We start from the raw sequence: 26,232 nt of genomic DNA, 5'->3' as shown, positions 1-26,232 counted from the left end.
TGATCGACGAGCTGAAACGGTGCACGATGTAAGTGCCAGAGGTGAAAATTTTCAGTATCTTCAGCATCGTTTATCAGGCGAACGCTATGAATTTTCAGTGTTCACAGAGGGACAATAAATGGTACATTTTATACCGTTTCAACTACTGAAGTGTTTTTTTTAGGTGAACTGAAAATTTAGATGAAATAGAGTTTGGATTTATTAGGGTGTAGAGTGATTGTTCTCCTGACTAATTTAGTAGCGTTGGAAGTTTTTTAGGAATTTCTTTGAATAGAATTTTTCTGCTCTGTAAGAGTACTCTCTATGGATGGAATATGTATTGAAACGTATATAGTAATATTATTAATGAAAGTAAATAGGAATTAGATTTGTTTGTTTTATGCATCAGAATATTTTGATTCAATATTTTGATCATTGGTCAAAGTATTTGGTATATCACAATACTAAAAATGAAGCATTGAAACTTCAACCATTTATACAGTGCTACTCAAAACTCCTTCTCCGAGCTAAATACAAGTATTAATATCGATTAAATAAAACAATATAATCACATTTATCCACAAATTATTCTCAATTAAATTTCTCAAGGCTGACCATTCTCCCTCACGAAAATAGTGTCCTCAAGTGAAGCATTCATTCAGCTATTCTCAGAATTAGTTACTACATTCCAGCAATAAGAACAGATTTCAACCTTCTCAGTTACTCGTTCCTCTCCGAACAAGCTTCCTCATAATCCATCCTCATCATGAATGACAAAGAATGATAAAACATTCCCTCAACCTGACGAACATTCGACGGACAATCCAATCTGGCAGATTGAAAATGTGAAATGTGATAAAGCGATGGAGTGTCTCGATGAAGAATAAAGTTATCGCAGCAACAATTGGCCGAGAGGTCTCGAAGGCAATACGAAGAACCGTCGGAAGCAGCAACGCGGCTGTGGTCGCGACTCCTAGCGCTGTTTGATGTGTATCACAGCTCATTAGCTCCTCGAGTGCAAACAAGAAGGGTGATAGCGTATGCGAAAGACCAGTGGATACACGGCCAATTACAACTCTATGCAGCAAATAGTTTGCAGGCACGATACCTCATTCCGGTATACCCTCTATCTTGTACCCGGACGACTTGGCCGTCGACGAAGGATAAAAGCGACGCTCGACAGTCCAAACCAGATGCTCGATCGATAAGATCGAGATCGATTCTGGTATCGCGTGGAAATCTTCGACGTTCGTCCAGGATGAACGAGCCACTTTTTTTCTCTCTCTTTCTCTCTTTCTCAGATCAGTCTTGCTCCTACTGTTCACCACTGTGCTAACGTCCAGTGAACTGGATTCTGCGAGTTTGTTACAGTAGCTGATGAACTCTCTTAGATCTCACGGTGATCCCTTGTGAGAATTTCTAATTACCAACGGGCCGATTATTCAGAACCGTGAGAGAATCGATATGGATGCCCCAGGAATCGGTGTTTCCTCTTCCGTTTACTGTACCGTGTTCAGTCTGTGTAAAAATTCGGAAAGACTGACGAGGAACTTTTAACCCTTTCACGGTTTAGCGTCCACTGCATTGCACAGGCTCTGATACGTTTGATACGTGTAACAATTGTTACTAATTTTTAACGTAAAAATTCTCTGGTGACAAATCTGTTATCAAAGACCCAGTGCTCAAGTATTCTCGAATAATTCCATCGTCTTCAGATCAATGCACAAAAGCTATCCAATATTAGTTTGACCCATCTTGGATTGCTTGGGTATTTTAATATTAGGTATATGCAAATTTTCTATCGTTTGTAAATCGACGACAGTAAAAGGCACTGTATGTTTCTTTTCTTATTTAAATTTTCACTGAATATAGTATTAATATTATATTACTCTTATTTTCATAACGACGAATTAAAAATACAATAAAAAATAAATACACGTTATCCAGAAAAACACGATGGGAACTTCTGCATAGACGTAATATGTCCAAATTATGTCCTGGCGCCTTCATCACTTATTACGCAATGCTCACTTATGCAACAATGCTCTAAAATTAAACTACGACAAAGTGTCAAGGGGATGGGATCATGGTGTTCAGCTATGGTGTCCAGATTTCATAGTAGCCTATACGTTCCACAGAGTCCCAGAGAGTAACTATGCAAAATTCGATCAAGATAAGTGAAAGTATGCAAAAGTTAATAGGAAACATTCGTACAAATATTATATTTCACCGCACTTCGTCACATCTAGCACACTAATAAAACCCTAATACACGTCCTGAATAAGAAAGATTCCGTGGCCACCGTCGTGAAAACGAACTCTCCCTGGAAGAAAAGGAAAGCGTGGAAGAGGTGCACCAGGCGACCTTGCCAGCGGAGAGGGTCCAATCGACACAGGTTCTCTCTCTCCCCCTCCTATCAAATTATTTTATTTCCGTCGATAAATTCTCGCGCCTCCTTCAGGCCGAGAACCACCTCCTATCCTCGCGGCCAGGCCAAAACAGAACAAATAATTCCCGAGTCATCCGTGGGTCCGAACGTCGGGACATCATCGTTCGCGTACACCGAAACGCCTCGCCACGATCTTTTTCACCGAAAAACGGACAAAAAGAACGGAAAAGACGAGGGAGAAAAGGAAACTGGTCCTCGCGGAGGTAGGAAAGGGCCAGAAACAGCCAGACCGGGTGGTTCGTCCACGGGGGACTCGTCTTCTTCGTTCCATCGTGCTCGTTCCCACGGTCGGTCAACAATCGAAATTAAGTTCTCGAAAGAGGCGGGAGAGAAGGAAGCTGCCGCGGCGCGGCGAGGCTGCCCACGCGCGACACGTACACGCTTTGTTGGGATTGGATTCGTGAATTTATGTCGCGGCGACAAATTTTATCAGGGTTCGGTGGCAAACACCGTGCGCCCACGCGTGCCCGTAAATCACTTGCCGGGCTGTGCAACACACCACACGGGATTCGTTGTTGTGTTACGTGCGGCGCGATCTCTTCTTGACCGCGTGCACCGCGACCCGGTGTGTCCGGCGCTCATGTAGGAATTTTCGTGCACGAATGATCGCGATCGTGCCACGCCGAACGACAATGAAAATTCTACAGGCTGATCCAGGTTGTTGTATTCCTGTTGGTGGTGTTCCGTGCCACGGGGTAGAGAGAAGGTTAGATAAGACGAGCAGTCTGTCAGGTTCACTCGAACGGGGTAAAGTGTATACGTGTTACGCGGACAGCTGAGAGTGTGATATAATTAGGGGGAACGAAGCTGGTATCTGGACGAGTGTCGAGATGTTTTTTCGGTGTGCTCTGCTTGTTTCCAAACGGAGGAATCTGATTTGCCACGGAGGATTTGTAGAATGTTTTCGTTCCTTCTTGGTGGACAGTGGATGTTTTAGGACGATTAGGTGGGTGTATGTATGCATTCTTATTGCACAATTCTTCGAGTGAAATTTGGAGATTTAAATGGCAATTGTTACGAAGTAGCTGAAAGACTTTGAATTTCTTTTGGAGATTTTTTGTGCTGTCTGCAATGAAAGATGAGATTCCACTTAGCAGTGCATACGAAGAATTTCTAAGCTCGCGTCATCGAGATGTTTTCTTTTACCTATTTTTCTTTTTCTCTCAAATTACCAGACGTTAACTTGTCAGAAAATGAGTCGTCGATGAATTACATTGCATGCAGACGGTTCTCGCGCTATTCATTTTTCGAGATCACAGGTTCAACACACCCGTGCCTCCTCTTCTGCTCCTACGGCGCAATTTACAATGTATTCTTGTTAAGCAAACATTCGCTCAGTTCACGGTCCAAAAAATCGTACAGCAATTTGGTGGAGTTGCATTGGTCTGGGGCTTTCTAATTGCCAGCCATGATTATTGCGTGATACATTCTAGCACGACCATTGCAATTTGCATGTATTCTATCGGCGCGTTTTTTTTTCCTTTTTCCTTTTTCTTTTACCTTCATCTGCAATCGAATCTCGAAAATTGTGCATGAACACGTACACGTATGCCAGTCTGGCAGAACGCGTGTTAATTTGCGCATGAAGAATTTCTCTAAAATAACTTTTGAATTCCTCGAAGGACAATGCGCGGGGGGCTTTTTATAAATCTGGCACGTGGTGCAACCGAGAAAGCGATGAATCACTTCGTGACTGTTAGGATGCTCGCGTCCATTAATATATCATACAAGTCAAAATAATGGCTGTAAAACAATGATGCAAGGTTCCATTCGTCGAGTAAACCTTCGTATTCTTTAACGTATCGGGGTATAGTTGATGGAATAAAAATATAGCTACTCAGGTGACACGAAAAATTTCGATCCATCAGCTCTTTCGTATTCCAAATTTTTTAATTGCACTTTGTGGAAGAAATAGAGCAACAGTGGAACGTCTCTCAAAGGTACAAATCTCCAGGTACTCAAAAAATAGAGAAAAATTCACCCTCGTTACTTTCACCTCCTACTTCTATTTACAATTTCCATCTCCTATTATTTTATATCACTGTCTTCACCGATTTCTTCCAATTCCTTATATTTCCCTAAATACGGTATATTCGGTGTAAAAAATATAGCAATTTAAGTGACACAAGAAATACTGAAATCGTTTACTATTTTCACACTTTCCAAAGGAATTAAATAGACCTTATGGAGAAAATAAAGCAACACTGAAATATCTCTCAAAACAATCTCCTCGAAGGTTCAAGTCTCCTAAGTACCTACCCAAAAACTAAAACACAAAAACTCACCCCAATCATTTTCACCTCTCACTTTCATTTACAACTTTCGTCTCCTACTATTCCACACCACTCCCTCCACTTCGCTAAATTTCTTCCATCAACTGTACATATCTCCGTCAGAATAACTCACCTATATTAGCGGTCATAGCTTCGAGATCCTTAGGTTTCCTCTTCCTAGGCCTGCCCTTCTGTCTCGGTGGCGGCACCACGGCGGCGCCATTGAAGTACGGTACCTTGGGGGGTGAGCCAGCGTCGGGCACAGACGGCGTCGACGGTTGAAGCGGTACCGGGCTCACGTGACTATGCGGATGCTGCGGATGCATCGAGTGGTGAGGGTGCGGTGGATGATGATGATGATGGTGAAGGAATTCTGGCGAGGGGAATGGTTGACCGGGATAGTGAGGGCCAGGTGGATAAACCGGAACTGGAGGACTCTGGGAAGGATGCAGTTCCGCCGCCATCTCGTAATGCATCCGACAGAGGACCGCGCCGTCCCTCATGCCAAAATGATCACCCTTGGTCAGAGGAACCGCGCAAGCAGCGCAAGAGAAGCAACGAACGTGGAACACCAGATCCCTGGCTCGCATAACCAATTCCGACGCGAGGATCGCAGCTTGGCATCGAGCGCACCGCTTCATGCTGCCGAACATTCTGAAAAATCAATGGAATGTCGATATTACGCAACTGCAGATAAAAATGGTCTTTTTAACACTAGCTTTACGGAAATTTCTTATATACCTATCTCTACGGACTAGTTTCTTTAAAAAACAACATATTATACACTATTATCTTATAAACGAAACTACGTGATATTATATAATCCTATAAAATTTCTAATAAGCACAAGTGGTAGGAGCGATTTCTGTAATTTTCCTTGTGAAATTCGAAATGCGTCAAAATGACGCAAATGTAAACCTAGTGTTAAGTATAAAGTAACCAAATAAAATTTCCAGGTATAATTACTCGTTGCAAGCGAATATGTAATTAAAAATCATCTTTTGTAATAATCTTCTCTTCCAAAAATTTCCGTTCTCAGAAAAGTCAAAGTCACCACGTTCCAACCATTGTCACGTTAACCCTTTCATTGCTGTCGACGCCTGCAGGCGCTGTGAAAATTTACTGGTACTGTGCTGCAGAGACTTTTCCGACGTACTTTCACTTCCGTGCAATCCTTAATTTTATTCCTTACACCAGCGATGAGCAACCTGTGGCCCGCAGTGGGCCAAAACTGGAAACCTTGTACCTACTCTACGCGGACCGCAACGAACGCAGTATTCAATACTTAAATATGTAGGACGAGAATGAGTGAGAGAGAGAGAAAGAGAGAGAGAGAGTGTCAACAAACATTGTCTGGCACGTAGGCTCGGTTCTTATAAGACGGACTCTCCTCTTCTCGGTTAACGTACTTTTCGTACTCGTGTTTATTGTCGTCTATTTACTAGCTTCTGTCGGTCCTGGCAGCGAAGAGAGGTATAAGAATACGTGCGGAAATAGGCTTAGCTCACTATCAGTACTGGCCAGTGTCTTAGTGTATCGAGTATTGTATTGCATTTAGCATTCAGCAATCGTGGACCTGTATCGATCCCTACAAATATATTAATCAAAGAATTTTAATTTATAGGGTGAATTTGTTATTTCTGACATAGACTTACAGTAAAACGCTTTTCTCTTAGGTAATTCAATTTACTTTGTATTAGCAATATGTACACAGTCCCTGTAGGTCAGTGACTGAAGAGCCAATTGCGACCCGCGAGCCGCGGTTTAATAACAAAACAAATGAAAGGAAAGGTTTCGCGGTCACGATTGAACTTTAGCCGCGGCGAAAGGGTTAAAATGGTCCCGAAGTCTATCGAAAAATCTATCCAACTTTCACTACGATAATTTCCCCTCTATCCTCGAAACACCCATTCCACTAGCTCGTGGAGACCTGTCAGCTTCAAGAACCGGCAGCGCGTGCGTCTGGAGTGGCGCGAGGCCAGGGGCTGTCACGTATATCTCCGCGTTTGCGGCTGGGAAGCGGGACTGTATCCGAGTGGAGCCGGCATCAGGGTTATAAGATCGGCCACGTCTCTATCTAGGTTCTTTAGTACGGCTGCGAGGGGACGTAATATATTTGGGAGGAGGTGGAGGAGCGAGATAGGTGGTTAGGTAGGTAGCCGTGGTGGATGTCGGGTAGATAGTCGACCGGCTTCGGTAATGGAGACTGCAGGGTGCCGCTAATGCAGTAGCGATGTCACGGTGCCCGTTGCATCGGTATATTCCTTCCCTTTCCGCCCTTTACGCTCTCTCCGCGATTTTACCATACCGTGTGTGTCTCGTCCCTTCCTTTACCTTCGCGATATCAACCGAGTTTCTACGTGTCTCAACTCCTCTCCTCCGCCTCGCCCCGTTCGCCCCTCTTGGTCGCCTGAATGTGGACGCCTCTCTGTCGGTTACTCGTTTATCTGTGCCTGGCTTCGACTGTTCATTTCTTCTTCTTCTTCCTTCTTTTCTTTTTCTTCTCTCTTTCTTTTTCTCGATTTAAACGGAACCCTATCTGTGGGACACGGCGGATATCTCGGACGATGGGAAACATTCTCCATACGGATGTGTTTGTATCGTTTAAAGTGAATGGAAAAATGGGCGCCGCCTGCATCCCGCAGTTACGATAATTTCTTGGTTATTTTTGTTATGGCCGGCATGCCGCGCCTCTGCGTAGTGTCGGCGAACGTTGTACGGACGTTGCTCGATTTCTTGCCTCGTTAATTGGCCCGACCTGCTCGACAAAATATGCCCCCGCGACGCACGGTGACCAACGCCGCTTCGATAGAACGTTTAGCCTCTGCTGGCTTTTAAGTTGCGAGGAATAGTTGTCTTGCAAATTGAGAGTTTCGAGAGGAGAGCCTGAGGTAGGGTGAAGTTCATGCTTGTTGGACACGTGAGACACGTATTTTAGATACTTTATGCGATTTTCGAGCAGGTTTTGTCGTTTAGTCGCGAAGTTTAGAAGTCTTTAAGTTGAGAGTATTTAATATTAGAGATTATCGTTGAAGATTTTTCGGTTGTTCCAACACATGTTGAGAATTGCAAGGTGGAAGGAAGAAATTCTGAATTGTTGGCACTTTGCAATTGAGATCATTGTATCAACAGCTCTGAACCATTGTTTTCGAAAATTGTTCGGTTGTTTCAATGCATGTTGAGGTTCTCGTTAGCACTGTAAGGTAAAAGGAAAAGTTACATTTGAATATTTGAATATTCTTTTACGTGCATTCTGTTTGACAAAGTCGAGAGAATAATCACTGACAATGATGACAGGCATTCGTTTATCAATCAGCAACTATAGGTACAAAGTTGTGATACCGAAAAGCGTAGTAACACTTTACTTAATGAACAACGATTCTTTTATTCCTCAGAACTCTATGATAAATCATTTTCAGAGATATGTTCACATGAACTTTCTTTATCTACCTGTCCTTCCTGACACCAACCTAGTTCGACACCCTGTGTATTAATGGAAATATTCTGATAAACCGTGTTATCTCCTAGGAATAAGAAATTCGATCTTAATTAGGTAACATCGGAACCGAAAGATGAAAATGGATAGTTCAATCTAGATTTCGTTCAGACAGCATAGAGAAAATTAGATTCCTCGCTGAGAATAATCAAAAATTTTTCTACAACCTGTCTCCTTTGTCTTCCACGATCCGAAGAAATGTGAATTGTTAATGCGAGCTTGAGAAGGAAGCGGTTTTCCTGACAGAGCCCTCTTAAATCATGTCAACGCGCGTAGCGAGACAATGATTTTTCAGAGATCGACCGATATATTGACGGAGTGAATGGGGAAATGCGGGAAAACAAAAGGAGGATGTGGCCGCGCGGAATCGTGCACGCACCGCGGAGCAACGATCTCAGCAATTGGAAAACGAGAAAATGGGGAATAACGATCAGATATACCGGAGAACGGAAAAGCAAGCCGAACACCGCGTGTATAACGAGTTTCGTTGCTTCTCGATACTGGGGATTTCTTCGATATTCTACAAGCTCGAAAAGGGAACGATCTGACGTGTTCGATACCACAGCCAGACTAAAAAAAATGTGTAATACAACAGCCTTCTGTCCGGTATCTCAATTAGCACTGTATTCCAGTAGTCCTAGATTTATTGCTGTGTTCAAAAAGTTCCCGTTATCGAAGATTATCGAAGATTATCGAAGAATTTAAAGGAACAACAAAATATAAATAAATTTCAAATAAAACGTAGAGAATGCATATTGCATACATATCTTTGGCAACTTTCACATGTCAGTTTATATTTATTATCGTTCCTGACACGTACAAATCATCCCTCAAGCTTCTGAATTATTGTTGTTCCAGCAATTATTTTTGTCTATATTTTGCTACCTGTGGCCTCTATTAAAGTTAAAATTTCTTTAAGTATACGAAGACATAGTATTATATTTCCAATTATCATGAGCTGAGAAGCCTAAGCTTTCGAAAACGTAGCTCTAAATAGATCTAATAGGCTTCAGAGAGTTAATTAGCACTACATTTTGGAAGACATAGTATTTCCTAAGCCAGTTATTACGAACCGAGGGCTTCCATAGGCCTCTGAGTGTTAATTAACACTCCATTTTGGTAATCCTAGTCCTTTACACGTGAATTTATGTGAAACATACACAAACCTCTAGTAAATACCTCAATTAGTATTTTGATTGACCTCTAATTCAGATATCAAGCTAAATTCACAAAAACATGTTCGAACGGATCGTTTCAATGACTTCTAGCGTATGTACGTCACAATTCATCCTTCAAACTCGATCAATATGAAACCTGACCGTAATACAAACCAAATTAATCCTCTTCCTCAATTTCACATTTAACTGAACAACCTCCTCGAGTCCTCGTTAGAAAAATATTCGGTCCCCAAAGGAGTCCTACAAGTAGACTCGATTCACAGTTCCATTCATGCGTCCACGAGAGTTAACGTCAAGACGTGTCAACACCTCTTCACAGGGTGACACAGGGTGAAACAACCTGAACGTCACGACAAAGTAGCCAGTCATTCAGCGCCCTGTCCTCGGTGTGTTGAGTGCAAAGCTATTCCATCGAACCACAGAGAGAGAGAGAGAGAGAGAAGTTCCAAGCATGCACTCCCCGAAAAACCTAAACCTAATCTAATGGATTAGCCACGGCGAGTTCATGGGCTCTGTCGAGGGTCTCTTGACTCGAGACACATTGTTATCGTTTGCTGATCCTATTGACAGCCCCAAGCATGCCACGCATCGTGTGCACAATAGCTGTGGTGGTCTGGTTTGCGCCCAGCGGGACCACGCCGCGTATTTTCGCCTAATCGGATCCACTAGAGCGTGTTGGGTAATCGAATGACCCTGGTGAATTCACCTTTTGCTTCGACACACATAGGTGCTCTTCTTGCGAAGCTTTCAAGCTTTCTGAAGGTGTTTGCCAGGGGTTGCGGTGTCTTTTGTTGCGTTCAGAAGCTTTGTTGTTGAGATTCGCTGGCTACTAATTTGTGGTCTTTTTTTTTTTAGAATGGTAAGAAGATTCTGGGATATTTCATTCTTTCTTTGAAAAAATTCCTATTTTAGCTCTCTAACTAGCTCTTCGCATTTCGAAATTTTAACAAGGCTTGCTAAAGTTGTTTGTTCTTTTGTGATTTAGCTATCAAATATTGAACTGTAGTGAATTTTTTTGGCATATTAGAAATATAGTCTTCCACCTTTACTTTATTTTGATTTTACTGTTATACAAGGCCCTCTTATTTGTTATACAAGAAAAATCACACAATAGATTAAAAACTCAATTTCTGAAAACAGACATTTGCATTGCAAGGAAAGCCTAATGTGTGACTAATTGTAAGTAAATCTCTTAGCTAACCTGCACAAATGATCCATACAATTCGTTTCATCAAACACAGAAGGTATAACGAGGTAATAAAGTTCCTCTGAATTATATTCAATTATAATATCGAATTTCCCAAAGATATAACACGTGACATGTTTATCTAATTGTCACCCTCCGATTTCTGCTAAGTAGAAACTTCGTTGTTGTTGTTCACCAGCAACTGTTACGCCGTTGAATATGTTAAAAAGATGTTGCAATTCAGGACATTTTTTTTTCTCACCTCGCTACCCTACCCTAACCTCAAATTCCAATTTCCAAAGCAAACTTCCCACCTCATTAACCCATCACCTTCTTCCCTGCGCTAATCGCTTAGCCCCCAGGTCGAAACACCTCACTAACACGTCAGTATCCCGCAAGGTATTCTCAGGGAGGAAAAATCGCTGCGAGAGAGGAGGGTAGGGAGGGATGGAGGTTGTTTCGGCAATTCCTTGTTGCTGTTCGAGCGTGTCTTCGCCTCCCCACGAGGGCTGTCCCTCGGATAGGATGAATGAACGAGCTCCACGACCGGGAATAACCTCATTCACAGCTTCCATCCGTCCTTCCTCCCCGGCTCATATAGTGGGGGGACGCCCGCAGAGTTTTACAAGATGCGCCATATGCGATACATTATTATACAATGCGAGTTGCCGCGGCAAATTCTAAGCGCACGACCCAGAACCACGGTTTTTCGCTCGCCTCCTAAACGGACCGAGTATACACCGTGTCCGCCACAAAGAGTCGGAAATCTTTTATAATAGCGCGACTACTCGCGCTAGCTGGGACCACTTGCCGCGCGTTCGCACACTCACGACACCCGTGGACCACGTGGATTCACTCTTTCTCATTTTTTCTCTCTCTCTCTCTTTCGTTCTCAAGAATGAGCAGCTTCCTTTCTTCCGACGCCCAGCCTTTGCTTTCGAGCCGCTTTCTTTCTTTTCCTGTCCTCTCTACCCGACACTGGGCCCTCAGATATGCCCGCGAGGACACGAGCCCCACAGCGGCCCCGCGATTTCTCACGTGCCGACCTCGACAACTAGCGCCGCTCCCGGCTTATTCCACGCGTCTTCATCCTCGAATCTTTGCACCCCGCGGTTACGTTCCTTCGCGGACGCTTCTGGGGATGTTTCTTTATGCTTGTATATATATATATGCACACCGGATATATACGCTTAGCATTTACGTATACGCTCTTTTTTGCCTTGGAATGTTGCTCGAAGGGAGAAATGCGGTTTGTGTGAGTTTGAGATGGTCTTGGACGGTTTCTTTGAAAGCTACTTGGTTCGTTGTGTAAATGGAAGGTACAAGCACTACCAGAAATATTCAGGCAGAGCAACCATTAAACGTGGTACAGGCAAAAATAGTCATATTTTAAATATTGTAATGAAATATTCAAATATTTATAATATTATGAATAATATCGTCGATTTGCTAGAAGAGTGAGACATATCGGAAATCGTTAGTTTTGAGATGCCTGCAAAAAATAACTTGAAAAGTGAGCTAAGATCGAAATTAAAATTATACTATTTAACAAGAACAATTTCACAAATCAAAGTAAGGCTGTTTTAAATCTTTCTTGCAGTAAGTAATACATATAAACAATACTTTATTAGATCCTCAAAACCCAATGACAATCAGCTGAATAGTAAAAGAAAAAAATATTTGAGTAATCAATAACTTTCTACTACAAAAAACTTTCAATCCGATTTCCTATATGAACATTATACTATGAATATTCTAGTTTATCGCGAATCTTTAAATGCAATTTTCTCGAAGACTAAACTTCCATATGAATAAATTTTATTCCACATGTTAGAAATAATTTTTTATATATAATGACCTCTTGCCTGGTTGTTCCACCTATCTTGAGACACCCTGTACATTAGGTACTACAATATGTTTACACCAATAAATAAAAGAATTTGAACAAATAAGTAAAATAAACGGAATATTCTGACTTCGTCCTCAGTCGATTAAACATTTCAGCAATTTCTCGGTAATGTAGCCACAAACTCAACCCACATTCCTTCCTAAATTTCTTCAGCAACGTCGTTAAGACTCTTCCACTATACGGATCCTCGCCAATCGTGAAATTAATTGACTCGTCGTGAAAGATTTCATTCTGGCGTGAAATTTTTCAGAAAACTCGTCGATATTGCACGCGTGTCGTGTTCCAATAGCATTAGTTAGCTCGTGTGGAAGCCCGAAAAGGTGCAGAACGTTTCTATTCGGTCAGCAGCGTCGTATATTAAGCGGCGGCCTCGCCATACTGCTGACAAGCCACGCGGGGATTAACCGAACCGGCCTCGCGATGCTGTAAATTATTATTTCCACGATAAAGGCTTGTCCTCCTCGGCTGGAATCCCCGGGTGTAATTAATGCGTCCACCGATAAACGATCCGCTCCTGTCCTTCCTCAGCCTCGCGAATCTAATCGGGAAGATTCGACGATCTCGGCTACCGTCCTCGCTGCAGACGTGACTGGATTGTTGAGAGGGAAATGAGAAGTCGAAATGGATTTTTTCAGACGTTTTAGGTAGAATGTGTAGGTGACTCGTAGTATCTTTTTTTTTTTCCTTTTAAGTATTTTCAACATATGTTCGAAGGGATATTAAAATGTAGAAAGTCAACCTTATCGATACTTATCAGGAGTAAGATATTTATATATAGTTTTTTAACTTCGTCTCAATTTAGAGATTTATTTTAAACCTTATTTCAAATGGTACAGTGTGATTCGCCTAACTTGACGACTTCAAATCATTCGTAAGGTAGATATTCGTTGCACAAAAAAGTGTGAGAAGTGAAAGATGCATAATTTGAAAGGGAGAATCGCTAGAAAAAGTAAGAAATTATTAACCTGTTAACTGTGAAAGACGAGTTAACTCGACGCTGGATTAACCATTGCTTAGAACACGATGGTTTATTTACAGTGAGATTCCTCATTTTTATCTGCACCGTTGAGAACAAAAATAAAGTCACTGGTTATAGTTTTTACACATTCTTAAATATAGTGATTCAAAGAAATTCAATTTTTATTTGGAAGTGAACCCAGTTAACCCTTGTGTAGGCAACCGGGTACCTATATCTACATTTTCCTTTAACAATTTTTCATGTTCTTATGAAGGCGTCGTAAAATCGCTTCGGATCCCCATTTTTCGGACACTTTTACGACAAAATAAAAACTTAGGCAAACAATTTTAAATATTAAAGCTTGAAACAACCGTGAACATTTCGGTTGCCCATACGAGGGCTAATAGGTCGAGAAGAGAGTTAAATCTGACAAATCGAATGCTCTGGAAGCATCAACCCCCACATTTCACTTCCACCTGACTGTAAAGGGAGAAAGAAAAAAAAAACAAGAAAAATGAAAAAAAAGTCCTGTGTTTCGTTAAAGTTCCTCGTTAACAGCGAAAGGCTGACAGCGTGTATCACTTTATTACGAGGCATCGAGCGAGCGGAAGCGGCGGCCAGGGCCGCTGAATGATCCCCGCTGAATAATCTTCTCGTAACAGTGACTCGCGCTCGCGCTCTCCTCGGCTCGCTGCATTTTCTCGTTGATTTTCTCGCGCCGTCTGCTCGGCCAGCGTTTTATTTTATGAATAATGTAGCGACAGACTACCGGGCGGATACGCTCCTTCCCTCCTGCCCTTTCGATGGAGGTGGAGGAGGAGGAGGAGGACATGCCGCGCGTGGGACGCTGGCCGCCAGGCGTTCGAGCATTAATCTAGATCACGGCGTTGCATTATCGTTCGTCTTCCCCGGTGGCGTACGCTGGGCAGGCCAATCCGCGTCAAGATTTTCAGCGTCGCCTCGACTTTCGTCCGTGTCGCGCCTCGCTTGATTTGAGCTACGCGCGGCTGATTAGGGTGGAACGATCTTCATTTGCGCGGAAATCACGCGTGGAATAGTCGAATGATAAACGGATAGAAAGTGGTGGTGAATTGTTTCTGGAACTCTTGAAGGATGGTGGATATTTGTTTTAACCCTCGGAAGGCGAATGGTTTTAGACGGACGCGGGAGACGAATGCAGGGTCATTTTGGCGCGTAGCAAAATTTCTATCGTACACGGGTTTCAAGAAGGGATTGGGTATAAATTTGTATACTTTCAATTATATATATTTTATATTTTTCTTGGTTATTTACATTTGATACATAAAATAGGTGTATTTTCTAATCTGAGCCGCCTGACTTTATCGCTGTTGAGTCAAAATGACCCTGCATTCGTCGTACGAGGGTTAATCATTCCTTGACGCGTTCTATTGTCTATTGGAAATTATGTAGGAATATTCTTGGGCGATATGTCGATCGTCTAAGTGCAACAGGGTTCTCTGTTTTGGCAGGTAGTAATTTAATGAAAGTAAAAGGGAAAATGGTATCTACATCTGTGCGCAAATGATACATGGAATAGTAGAATGACAAACACATGGAATAGTGGAATGATACGGAAATGGAATAGTGAAATGACAAACACATGGAATAGTGGAATGATAAACAGATGGAATGGTGGAATGATACAGAAATGGAATAGTGAAATGACAAACACATGGAATAGTGGAACGACAAACAAATGGGATGGTGGAATGATAAACAGATGGAATGGTGGAATGATACGGAAATGGAATAATGGAATGACAAACAAATGGAATGGTGGAATGATACGGAAATGGAACAGTGAAATGACAAACACATGGAATAGTGGAATGATAAACAGATGGAATGGTGGAATGATACGGAAATGGAATAATGGAATGACAAACAAATGGAATGGTGGAATGATACGGAAATGGAATAATGGAATGACAAACAAATGGAATGGTGGAATGATACGGAAATGGAATAATGGAATGACAAACAAATGGAATGGTGGAATGATACGGAAATGGAATAGTGGTAAATTGTTTCTGGAGCTCTTGAAGGATGCTAGATATTTGTTTCGATCAGTCTTTGATGAATTCGCTTATCTAGTGAAAATTATGTAGTAAATATTCTTGGATAATAAGTCGATCATCCAAGAGCTACAAGGTTCTCTGTTTTCTTGTAGTAATTTGATAAAAGTAACAGAAAAAATAGTAGGTATCTATATTTATGCGCAAATGATACATTGAATAGTGGAATGATAGTCGGATGGAATAGTGGATTGATAAACAGAGGGGATAGTAGAATGATAAGCAAATATGGGATCTACATTTGTGTGCAAATGACGTGTAGAATACTGGTAAATTGCTTCTGGAGCTTGAAGGATGTTGCATATTTGTTTCAATTATTCTCCGGTATAGAAATTAACCCTGGAATTCTCACCCAGCCTCTTATCTACCTTTTAAATCAATATGTTTCGTATAATTTTATATTTTTAAATTAATATAGCTTCTGTTCTATGATTTCATTACTTTTACAGCCTACAATTACCGAACGAACGAAATGAATATTAAAAGAATTTATTGGGTAATTTGATAATGAAACTGAATAAATATTAATGAATAGAGAGAAAAGTGAATAGTTCTGCTTTTCAAATGTGGGTAAATTTTCATCCAGAGTATTTTAGAGTTACTAGACCTGCTAAAAATGGAATCTAAAAATTACGTACAAATTTCCCTTACGTATCAAATATGCAAAAGGTTTCCGCTTCATTACACTAATTTCATGAAAACGAAAGAAAAGCTAGAATCAAGGATCAGAAAATTCAAAATTAGAATTGAAAATTTCAACTACTACCAACTCGAAACCAAAAATTCCAAACAATATTCCATCTCCAATCGTGAAAACAACGATCTCGAGCAACAACTCGTTCAAACCAAGAACACTATTTCCTACTTACGGAAATCCCTGCAAACCCATTGTGAAAGCAAGGAAACACGCAACACTCTTCACAGATGAAACAACTTCATCCACCTTCCTATCGAATAAAACAAGCAAACTGCCACACTTATCGGGACAAGAAGGATTGCAAACAAGTCACAACACCGACCATCCTTCACCGAACCAGACATAAACACGTCATATTCTTCATATCAACGCCAACAACGTTGCAAACCGGACAAGTCACGCTATTATCACTAATTCCAATCGGTATCCTCTCCTCCCCCTCCTACACCAACAAAACAACAAAGAAACCAAAAAGGGAAACGTCTCTTGTAGCCGCGCACCGTGAAAACTCGTGGCTGATGTATCGATAAAACCGTGCTGGAAACGTTAATCAGCCACGGGAACAATCGTTGAGAAAACGTAGCGAAGTTACATACACAGAGGGAACGTGTCGGTTACGTAACAGAGGAATGTAATATCGCAGTCCATATAATTACCAGCCGCGTGTGTCTCGTGTTGCGCCGACCGCGATAATTGCAATATCATCGAAATAAGAAGTCGGGGAGGGTAGAGAGAGAGAGAGAGAGAGAAAAAGAAGTAGAGTCCAGGAGAGTCCATCTATCGATGGAAAATTTGTATCCGGATTGTGTCGTTGGTTAGCGGCCATTCGCGGCTTAACGAACGCGAGAATGGATTTAATACACGGCCTGTTACAGCTTCCTAAGGGTACAAGAGTGGAACAAGAGCGAATTACGAATTGATCCGGCTGAAAATGGCCACGGCTATCCATTTACGAGCAACAGACTCACAGCTCGATGAGGAAAATTTATGTCCCCCGGGTTTCTTTTCGCTTTAGGAAATATTAGCCTCGCGCAACACGACTGATTTTCGAGCGTACGGGTTTGCACGGACGAACGAACGAACGAACGAACAGGATCGATTAATGTTCGAGCATCCATCATTCAGCGGATAGCACGTTCGGATTGTACGAGGATGTTCGAAGGGAAGCTGGCGAGATTATTTAGCGGATGATCGAAAGGAACTGCTCGAGCGTACTTCCGATACTCGTTCGTCTTTCTGAGAGGTGTTCGGCTACGGTAGAAAGTTGTGGCTAGTGGTTTTTGAGGAAGCGAGATGGGAGAGATTGAATGGTGTCGTTGTTTCGGCGGGATTTTATTAACGTACCGTTTCGGCGATCTTCGGTGATAGCGGTTCAAGTCAATCGTGAATTTGAAATTTAGATTTGCTTGCAAAATTGACGAGTCTGCTTTAGAAGTTTAGTTTTGGTTCGATTGGGATTAGAGTTGCTTCTGAAACTCGGATTCGTTCGATGGAGAAAGAACTTTCGAAGGAAAATAATGTCGAGGGTTTTTTAAACGAAGCAGGAAATTGTAAACAAAGGAAAGTTTTGACTAGAACAAATGCCGAGCGTTCGTAGATAAGAATTCAAGAGGAATAACTTGTGAATTGGTTTGTCATTTTGATTTTTTATTGAGAAGTGATCAGAGGAAAACTTCGAAATCGGAGGAGAAGTGAAGGAAACACTTCGTGATAAATTTGAAATAATTATTTTTAATTTATCACTATTCTGTGGTAGTTCTAAAATAAATTTCAATTCACTCTAAGAATTGGGAAGGTGACTACAAAAAGTGGCTAATATCTCAGTATTATTAATTAAAGCCAAAAAAATGAAATATGTATTCTTTCAACTATGAATAGGTAATAAACTGTAATTTTTAAATATTTAAAAAATACTAGTTTTTATTCTTTAACTAGTATTTTCTCAAAATCTGCAAGTGCCAAATTTTCAGAAACTAAGATGATACCACAATGTTGTAAGCACCACTTTGTACAATTGCCATTAAAATCAAAGTGATCCTAGCACTTGACAATAAGGAAAATAATAGATATACGATACTTGCAACAATTTGACGTTTCATCGATCTCCAAATCAGTTCTCTACTCCTCTAAAAATTGCTTTATTCCAATAAATACGCAAAACACACGTACACAACCATCCTAAACAATAATTGCACGATACTCAACTCTCTCGATTTTTCTCCTCTCCTCATTTCACCTTTTATCCACTGAATCGCGCCTGGTTAAATAAAATTCGCTCTTCCCCCCGACTCTTCGCCTTTCTTTTCTCTTCAGGGTCTGAACCATCGACCATAAAACCCTTCCTTCACTATATAATAATCACGGAATTACCTCACGAGCCTTAGCCTATCTCTCGAACAGTCTAATCTGAATATTGATCTACGAGGACGAGGAAATATAAACTCGACGGGAAGACACGCTGCGTCCTGTGATATGTGGGGTATCTAGCCGGAGGGTACGTAGCTCATCTCCACGGGCGCAATAAATACGTACGATTACAATGTTGCGCGGCTGTAACTCAACCGCGCCTCCCAGCGTACCGCCGCGCTAGCTCTCCGCTCGACAATTTACGACGAGCTCGATCCGAGCGTATCCAGTCGCCTCGAATCTTCCACGGAATTAAGAGATCCGAAATATGGACTTTGAGCGTTGTTTACGCTCGTGAAATTCGTATCATTTCGTATCGAGCTTGAAATTCGAGGATCTGATTGGATTAGATTCAGTGTATCGTTCTTCAGTATCGAGGGTTTCAAATTTTCTGTCCTCGTTTTGAGGAATAAAACAGGCTTCAGAACTTCAAAATAGAGTACCCTCGGAAGGATTTCTGAATTGGGATTCGAACTCAGATTTGCAAATGTTTTACATGAATGAGATGTGGATTGCCTTGGCAGACTAATATTTTCTACGTTCAATTAATTAGCTCGGAATTTGAATCTACCCAAGATCCGATAATGCTAATGACATACCCCGAGTATCTCATTTGAATAACCTGCCATAATTGAAGAGCGCAGAAGAAAAACCGACAAAGTCTAGAAAATGTAAAAATAAGATCGTGATGGCATTGCATTGCTTTCGTAAGTAATTCAAACATAGCAAGTCACAAAGGGAAATAACAAAAATATTTTCACTGAGAAAAGTAAGAAGCATTTGATTTTTAGCGCTCAAAAATCCTTTTCGTTCCACAAAATTTCAATTGTCGAACTCCCCTGGGTTTTCTATTATTTCCTTTGAAATTTTCAACATCCTCGCTGACCATTCCCCTCGAACAACCCTCAAACTTGATCAAACTACCATACTACCTGCGATAGAGCAGAAACACTCGACTGTAGCTAGAGAAACGCCTCGAGGAGCAAACACAACGACAATCTAGCCATTCATCTGCGCGGCATAGTGAACAGGAAGGAGAAAGAGGGTAGTCGAGGGCCTCAGGATCGCGGTAACCCGATACTTTTGCGGGGATGGTTTATGTGGTGACACTCGCAATTCCGTGGTAGACACACGACTTGTCGTGACCTTGCAGGGCCCTGCGAGATCGACCCCCTGCCGGGCTACGCCGAATCCTCTTACGGAGTAACGATGAGCAACGGCCGAGCCACTCGTAAAAACTCCGTACGGATACGAGGCGTATGCAGAATCAGGTTTATACGCGCGAACGTGTCGCTGGAGTGCGTAGGAATTAAGGGCCGCCCGGAGGAATATCGAAGAGGAGAACCTTCTACACGATTCGAGACACCTTCGGATCGCGGTGAAATTTGACGGAGTTTGAGAATGTTTGAGTAAAATGTTCGGGGTAATTTGTTATTATTTGAACGTGTTCGAGTTAAAGAATAAACCTTCTCGATCATTTGGAATGTGTTTCAAGTCCTACGATGTGATTATGGTGAAATTTGTGAGGGTTTGAGAATGTTTGAAGTGATTTGTAATTATGCATGGAGGACGTATGTAGGATTTGAATGTATTGAAGTTGAAAAATAAATCTTATGGACCATTTGAAATGTCTTTGGTGTTCTACAATGAGATTAAGGTGAAATTTGAAGGAGTTTGAGAAGGTTTGAGAAGAGTTTTGGGGGTGCTTTTTAATTATAGAATACATACATAGGGTTTGAGTGTATTAGAATCAAGAAAATAAACTTTGTAGACCATTTGGAATGTCTTTGATGTTCTACAATGAGATTATGGTGAAATTTGGAGGAGTTTGAGAAGGTTTGAGTAGAGCTTTGGAGGTGCTTTTTAATTATAGTGTATTAAAATAAAAAAATAAACTTTCTAGATCATTTGGAACGTCTTTGATGTTTCACGACGAGATTGCAACGAAGCTTAGTAAAGTTTGAGAGTGTTTGAGCAAAAATCGAAAAATGGAACCTCTCTAAGACGAAAAAAATTGTAAAATTTCGTCGCAAACTTTGACAACATTCTAAGGAGAACTCTGCAGATGCTCCACAATAAAAGTGAAAGCTCGCATCATCCAAAACTGACAAACCGATATTCCGTCTCTGTAATTTTAATGCCGCAATTAATTTTCAATCTTCAAAACGGCTCCTAATTAATTTCCTCCTTTATCTTCAACAGACCAACAAACCTTTGTCGAATTGAATTCTGTTGAACATTAAGCGTGCACATATATAAAACGACGAAGAACTGGGAAAGGAAATATTACGAAATAACGTTTAATCCAAACGCGTCGGGGAAAGTTATCGCGATCGTGGTCTGGGGATTATCAAAAATTAATACCGACCGAGCAGCGACAGGCGGGAAAAAATCGACGTGACGGTAGTTGTAACACGAACGGGCAAGTGACTCCTAGCGGGGCGCCATTGCGGGCGAATCTGATAATGGCGAGAAGGTATATCGTCGCTCCTCCGAGCTATCATTCGTGTTCTCGCTGCGTCCGCTCGCATCCTGCGGCTGATACATGAAGTGTCCTGCGCGCAGGTGTCGCGGGACAAATACGGCTGGCCCGGCTATCTCGAAAGGGATCTACGACATCGAGATATCGCGACCGTCTCTTTCTTTTTCTTCTTTTTTCTTCTTCTTATCCCCTGAACGAGTGATCTATTTGTACCCTCTGTATGCTCACGTCGATTCAACGTATCTCTAAATGCTTATCTCTATCTCCGTTCATTTTCTTAATTTCTTCGGTGAAACGATAACCGCTTTAACCCCACAGTTTATTCCACATAAAATTCTACGTAATTTAAAAAATCCATTAACACACAGAATGCAAGATTTTTACACACGACCGAGAAAAATTTATCGAAAGGGTTAACCTTCTCATCGTGACGTTCACGTCGAAGTATTATTCCGCACAAACACTTCCTACACACGCTATATCTTCGCGAATAATACCTCTAATGAGCATTATTCAATCCGTCACTCTTCCCTCCGCGACTCTTCAAAGCATCCAAAGATCTCAATAGAAAGCATATACAAAGACCTCCGCGTGCATCAATCCTCTCACGTCGATCCTCCAAACGATCTTTCCTCGGGGCAAGTAGCTGAAAATCGATCGCCGAACGATCCTTTTTCCCCGGCTACCAGAAGAAAGCGACGTTTAACGAGGCCGATAAACCCTGCGAGAAAGAGCCGACCAGCTGCTATTACGCCTGCTGGAATGCAGTGTCACGAGGGTATATCTTCGAAATCGGCCCTTAAAGTATACGGTTCAGGCGGCGTTTGTTTCTCCAAGCTGTCTAATCACTTCTCTCTTTCTACAAGAGGGACTGATTAGACATCGTAGCGTCGAGATAACGAAACGTCCATCGAAGATCCTCTCTCTCCGAACGTTATCTGGCCCTCCATCTAACCTCCCCTATCCGGAATTTTCGACGTTCTCCCAGTGGTCCTCCGGAGGAAACGGCCAGCCAGGGACATAAATATGATAGAGTCACGACCTGGAGTGGCCGGGACGCACGCACGGTAGACGACAGAGTGGTGGTGCGTCGCAACGGGTAACATAATACGCGTGCACAGCCTCTCTCAGCCACTTCTGGGACATGCATCATCGGTAGCCGTCCCGGTGTCGCAGTATTTCTCGGCCCCTTTCTTAGATCGTAACACGGTGGACGCACCGAGTTATGTCCCCGTGCCTCGTTATCGTTGCACAGCCACAACGAGGACCCACCGACCCCCACCGTCCTCGTCCACCCAACGTTCTGATTAATGCCAGACTTTTTGCCACCGCTTCACAACCACGCGGTTCCTCTTCCGCTCGATGATCGTGGCTACGAGAGAGGATGTTCAGGTTCGTTGGTTACTGTGGTGAGAAGCGTGTTTTGGGTTAGCTCGGAGGGTGAGTGTGATGTTCAAGGGTATAGTTGGTGTTTGCTCGATGGTGTTTTGGTGTTTCGGTCCGAGAGGTGAAATGTTTCTGAGGGTTGTGTGGGATTGTTTGGAAAATATTCTTGGGTTATTGTGTGATGTATAGAAGGAGGATTATATTACGAAAAGTACGATTGTACGAGAGTTGTGAATTATTGTTGGATGTGGTAGTAAGATGAAGTAATTTTGTTCCAAGGAAAAAATGCAAAGCCTTGTCTAGGAGACTTGTTTTGGATTGTATATATATTGGAGGTATAAAATGGAGCTGTTGCTAAGGAAATTATTAAAAGATAAGAGACAGAATAATGATTCTGTCGAATTATTTATGGACATTAAAATGAGTGAAGGATTGTATAGTGGATAAAAATATTCTTAAATCTTAAAGTTAGTTGAAATGAGGTACACACAAGTATTTCCATCTAAAGTAACAATTCTACACAAGCGGAGGACATGAACTGAATGAATAAAGAAAGCACAGAGTTTAGTATAATTCACATAAAAAAATACTACTTCTCTAAGATCTTACTAAAAAGTAATTTCAACAAATATTTTATAATACCAAAAAGTAGCAATCATCGTTAACTTATAAGTACTACTTACTCCAACAAAATTATAAAAATTAATGATTACCAAATTAGCAAAAGTCATCAGCTAGTGATAAAAAGAAAGAAAATCTCAGAGAAAATTCGAAACTGCTTTGAAAAACTAACACATATTCCTTAACTTATGAATTGTAATTAAAATACTACTCACAATCCAACAGAACAATAGAAATCAACAATTTCCAAATTAGGAAAAAATCGTACTAATAATAAAAAATTCTTTAGAGAAGATATGTACGCTACTTACTTCCAAAAGAAATTATTAAAGCCAAAAATTTTCAAACTAGAGAAAAATCGTTAGGTAAAAATAAAAAATTCCTGAGAGAAAGATTCTTTGAAAAGCCAGAAGGAAAGTACCAATTACGTCCAAAGAAAAAAGTAATAAAAATCAATAATTTCCAAATTAGAAAAAAAATCGTCAGGTAAAAATAAAGAATTCTTGAAGGAAGATTGTTTGAGGCTTCGAAAGGAGTACGGTGCAAGTTGCGTCTATTTTCGTGAGAATCTTTCGGGACGACTGGTCATGGCCTCATACTCGTCCTTTTTCGAGCAAGGATTCTCGCGCGTACGACGCGACCAGGGGGTTCCAGCGGGCCCGGAGTCTGCGCGGCGCATCTTAATTATGAGGGCTAAATTATGAGCGAGCTCCCGGCGCTGAAATATTTGTGTGTTCGCCGGCCGAGGGTTATGGCTCAATTACCACTCGCTATTTCCTTTGCGAGTCGTTGATTTAAGGCGACCACTTCCTGCGCCCGAAAGGACCGTCCTTCGCGATCGTCTCGAACGGTAGGAAACGCGACTTTTTAACGACGAACCGTCGTTTGATCTTTCACGATCCGTGAAACCCGGTCACCAAGATTTCTTTCAGACGCTTTCAAGTACTTTTTAAATCATTCACCGCTACCACTGAAACGAATCTTTCACCTTTGAAACGTTACACTCGCGATTGTTTCAAGCATTTCTGATTCACGAATAGAGCTTGTCCTTTAGAAAAAAGTCTGCTGTATAGAAGTTAATCGAGATTGATTAAAAAGTGAATTACCTAGTTGATTCAAAGATTTCTCGACTAATATTTGGGTTAAAGATGAACTGAAAGCTGCGAGAAATTTGGTAGAATTATTTGTCAATTGAGCAAAGAATTCCTGAGTTAATATTTAGGTTAAAAGTTTGCCTGAAAATATTTCTCTACGACGAAAAGTTTCTACGGTTGTCGATTAATCTTCTATTAATAACAAGTTGACCTGAAATAGTAGTATTTGAAATAAGTTATCGGTAATTAACTCCGAGTACTTTTTATTTCACAAGTTACAGCATAATTACGAATATATTTCTCCGAATATCTGCGCTCTCGTATATATTATCTTAATTTATCACTTTTATCATTCCTTGGGAATTATGCAACGATAAGGAGAAGCATAAATTTGAACATTTTCTACAATCTTCCGTTAAAGCATCGTTTCACGCTTCTCTCTTTATCTATTTTCAGAATTGAATTCGGTAATGCGGCGATTTCTAACAATGCGGCACATTATACGGGATACCAAGATGGACCAGATACGGTTTAATCGTTGTTAGCCGGCGTGCAACAGTCGAATTGCAACTGAGACTTCACGCGTGCGCGTCATCGAAGGATTGAGATGTTAAGCGCGAGATCGTTATCGAAATTTAATGCGATCAGATAGGGGGCTAATTGCAGTCAGACCACTTCGGTAGTCGCATCGAGAGGAAATCGTAAAACATAGTCGCCCGGTGTCGGGCTCTGCACGCACTCTCTTCCTAGTAGCGTAATCTAGACCCTGCGATCTTGTCTTTGGCCATCGTCGCGCGAATGGAAAATTTTATAATTGCGATGCGACTCATTTTACGCTCGAAGAGAGACGCTGTACGTAATGAAGAACCGTATTGGAAACTGCAATTAAAAAAATTACTGGAAAAGTGTTCTAGCACATTTTGAATTACGAAATATTCTCTTATGTTAAAACTTTGAGAGTCTTGGAAATCGAACAAAACCTCGTCGTGTTCTGAAAATTGTTATTCAGAATTTCTGATAACAGAGCTGCATAAAGAATTACACCAAATCACTGTTAACCCTTAGGTATATATTATACTTGCATGAGCACAGATGCTCACACGCACCTTTGAGCCTTCAAATTATAAATTAACGTGTGCATAAAAATTTTAATTAACTGTGGAATTTTCTTTACTAATAAAAGTCTAGGAAAAACTGCTCAGGTTTGAAAGGGTTAACAATCTTCCAACGAGTTCAAGAGGTCACGATAGGCACCTCTACGTAGAAAGTCTCCGCAAACCTCAGAAAATTACCAACCATTATTATCCACAATTTCTGGCCTAACAAAGCTGCATAAAGAGTGACGTTTCCCAAAATCTCCAAGCAAATCACTGTTAACAATCGCCGCTAACGATCTTGCAACAAATTGAAAGGGGCGTAAAGCTAATTTCGCCGAGTGTTCCCAGCGTCTCTCGATCCATCTCAACAAAAGAGCCAAATGATGCAGGAAGGAGAAGAAAGCTGAGAAAATTTCTTCCGACTAATTAGCGCTCGCTGGAAGACAATGTCTGGACAAGATCGTGTCAAAACCTAAGTCACCGATCTGCTACCTCTTATGCACGCGATCCTTCTCGTTTAAAACGACGCACACACACAGCATATCCGACGAGACACGCAGGAGATGCGCTCTGAACGCCAGTGAATCCTGGAGCGCACGCACGTCCCGGCCACGATGCATGACCGCTGCCACCAGTCTGGAGAAGCAGCCTCCTGAAAATCCAGGAAGCCGGAGCCGATCCGCGATTTTTTTCGCCTGTAATTAGGAACCTCCTCCTTTTCATCTTCCTTTTTCACCTCATCCTTTTCATCCTCCTTCTTCGGCTCCTCCTTTTCCACCTCCTCCTCTTCCATCTTTTCATCCTCCTCCACGGTTGTCTTCGCCACGGCGAACGCTTGTTATCCGAGCTGATTTTGGGATAAAGTCGTTCAGAAACTGCAGTAGTAGATCTTAGATAGAGATTACAGTGCGGCGAATTCGCATAG

At 41.6% G+C, this 26,232-nt stretch overlaps 1 protein-coding gene across 1 annotated transcript in view; it reads right to left on the bottom strand.

Moving 5' to 3' along the window:
- Positions 1–26,232, bottom strand: part of LOC108578595 (protein apterous-like) — a 67,773-nt gene that overhangs the window by 6,752 nt on the left and 34,789 nt on the right. The window contains exon 4 of the mRNA XM_017941959.1: positions 4,835–5,355. Coding sequence (XP_017797448.1) covers positions 4,835–5,355 — 521 coding nt within the window. The remainder of the gene's footprint in view (positions 1–4,834; positions 5,356–26,232) is intronic.

The sequence above is a fragment of the Habropoda laboriosa genome, unplaced genomic scaffold (genome assembly GCF_001263275.1).
Source record: "Habropoda laboriosa isolate 0110345459 unplaced genomic scaffold, ASM126327v1 scaffold66, whole genome shotgun sequence".
NCBI classification, from domain to species: domain Eukaryota; kingdom Metazoa; phylum Arthropoda; class Insecta; order Hymenoptera; family Apidae; genus Habropoda; species Habropoda laboriosa.
This window is presented reverse-complemented; position numbering and strand designations above follow the sequence as displayed.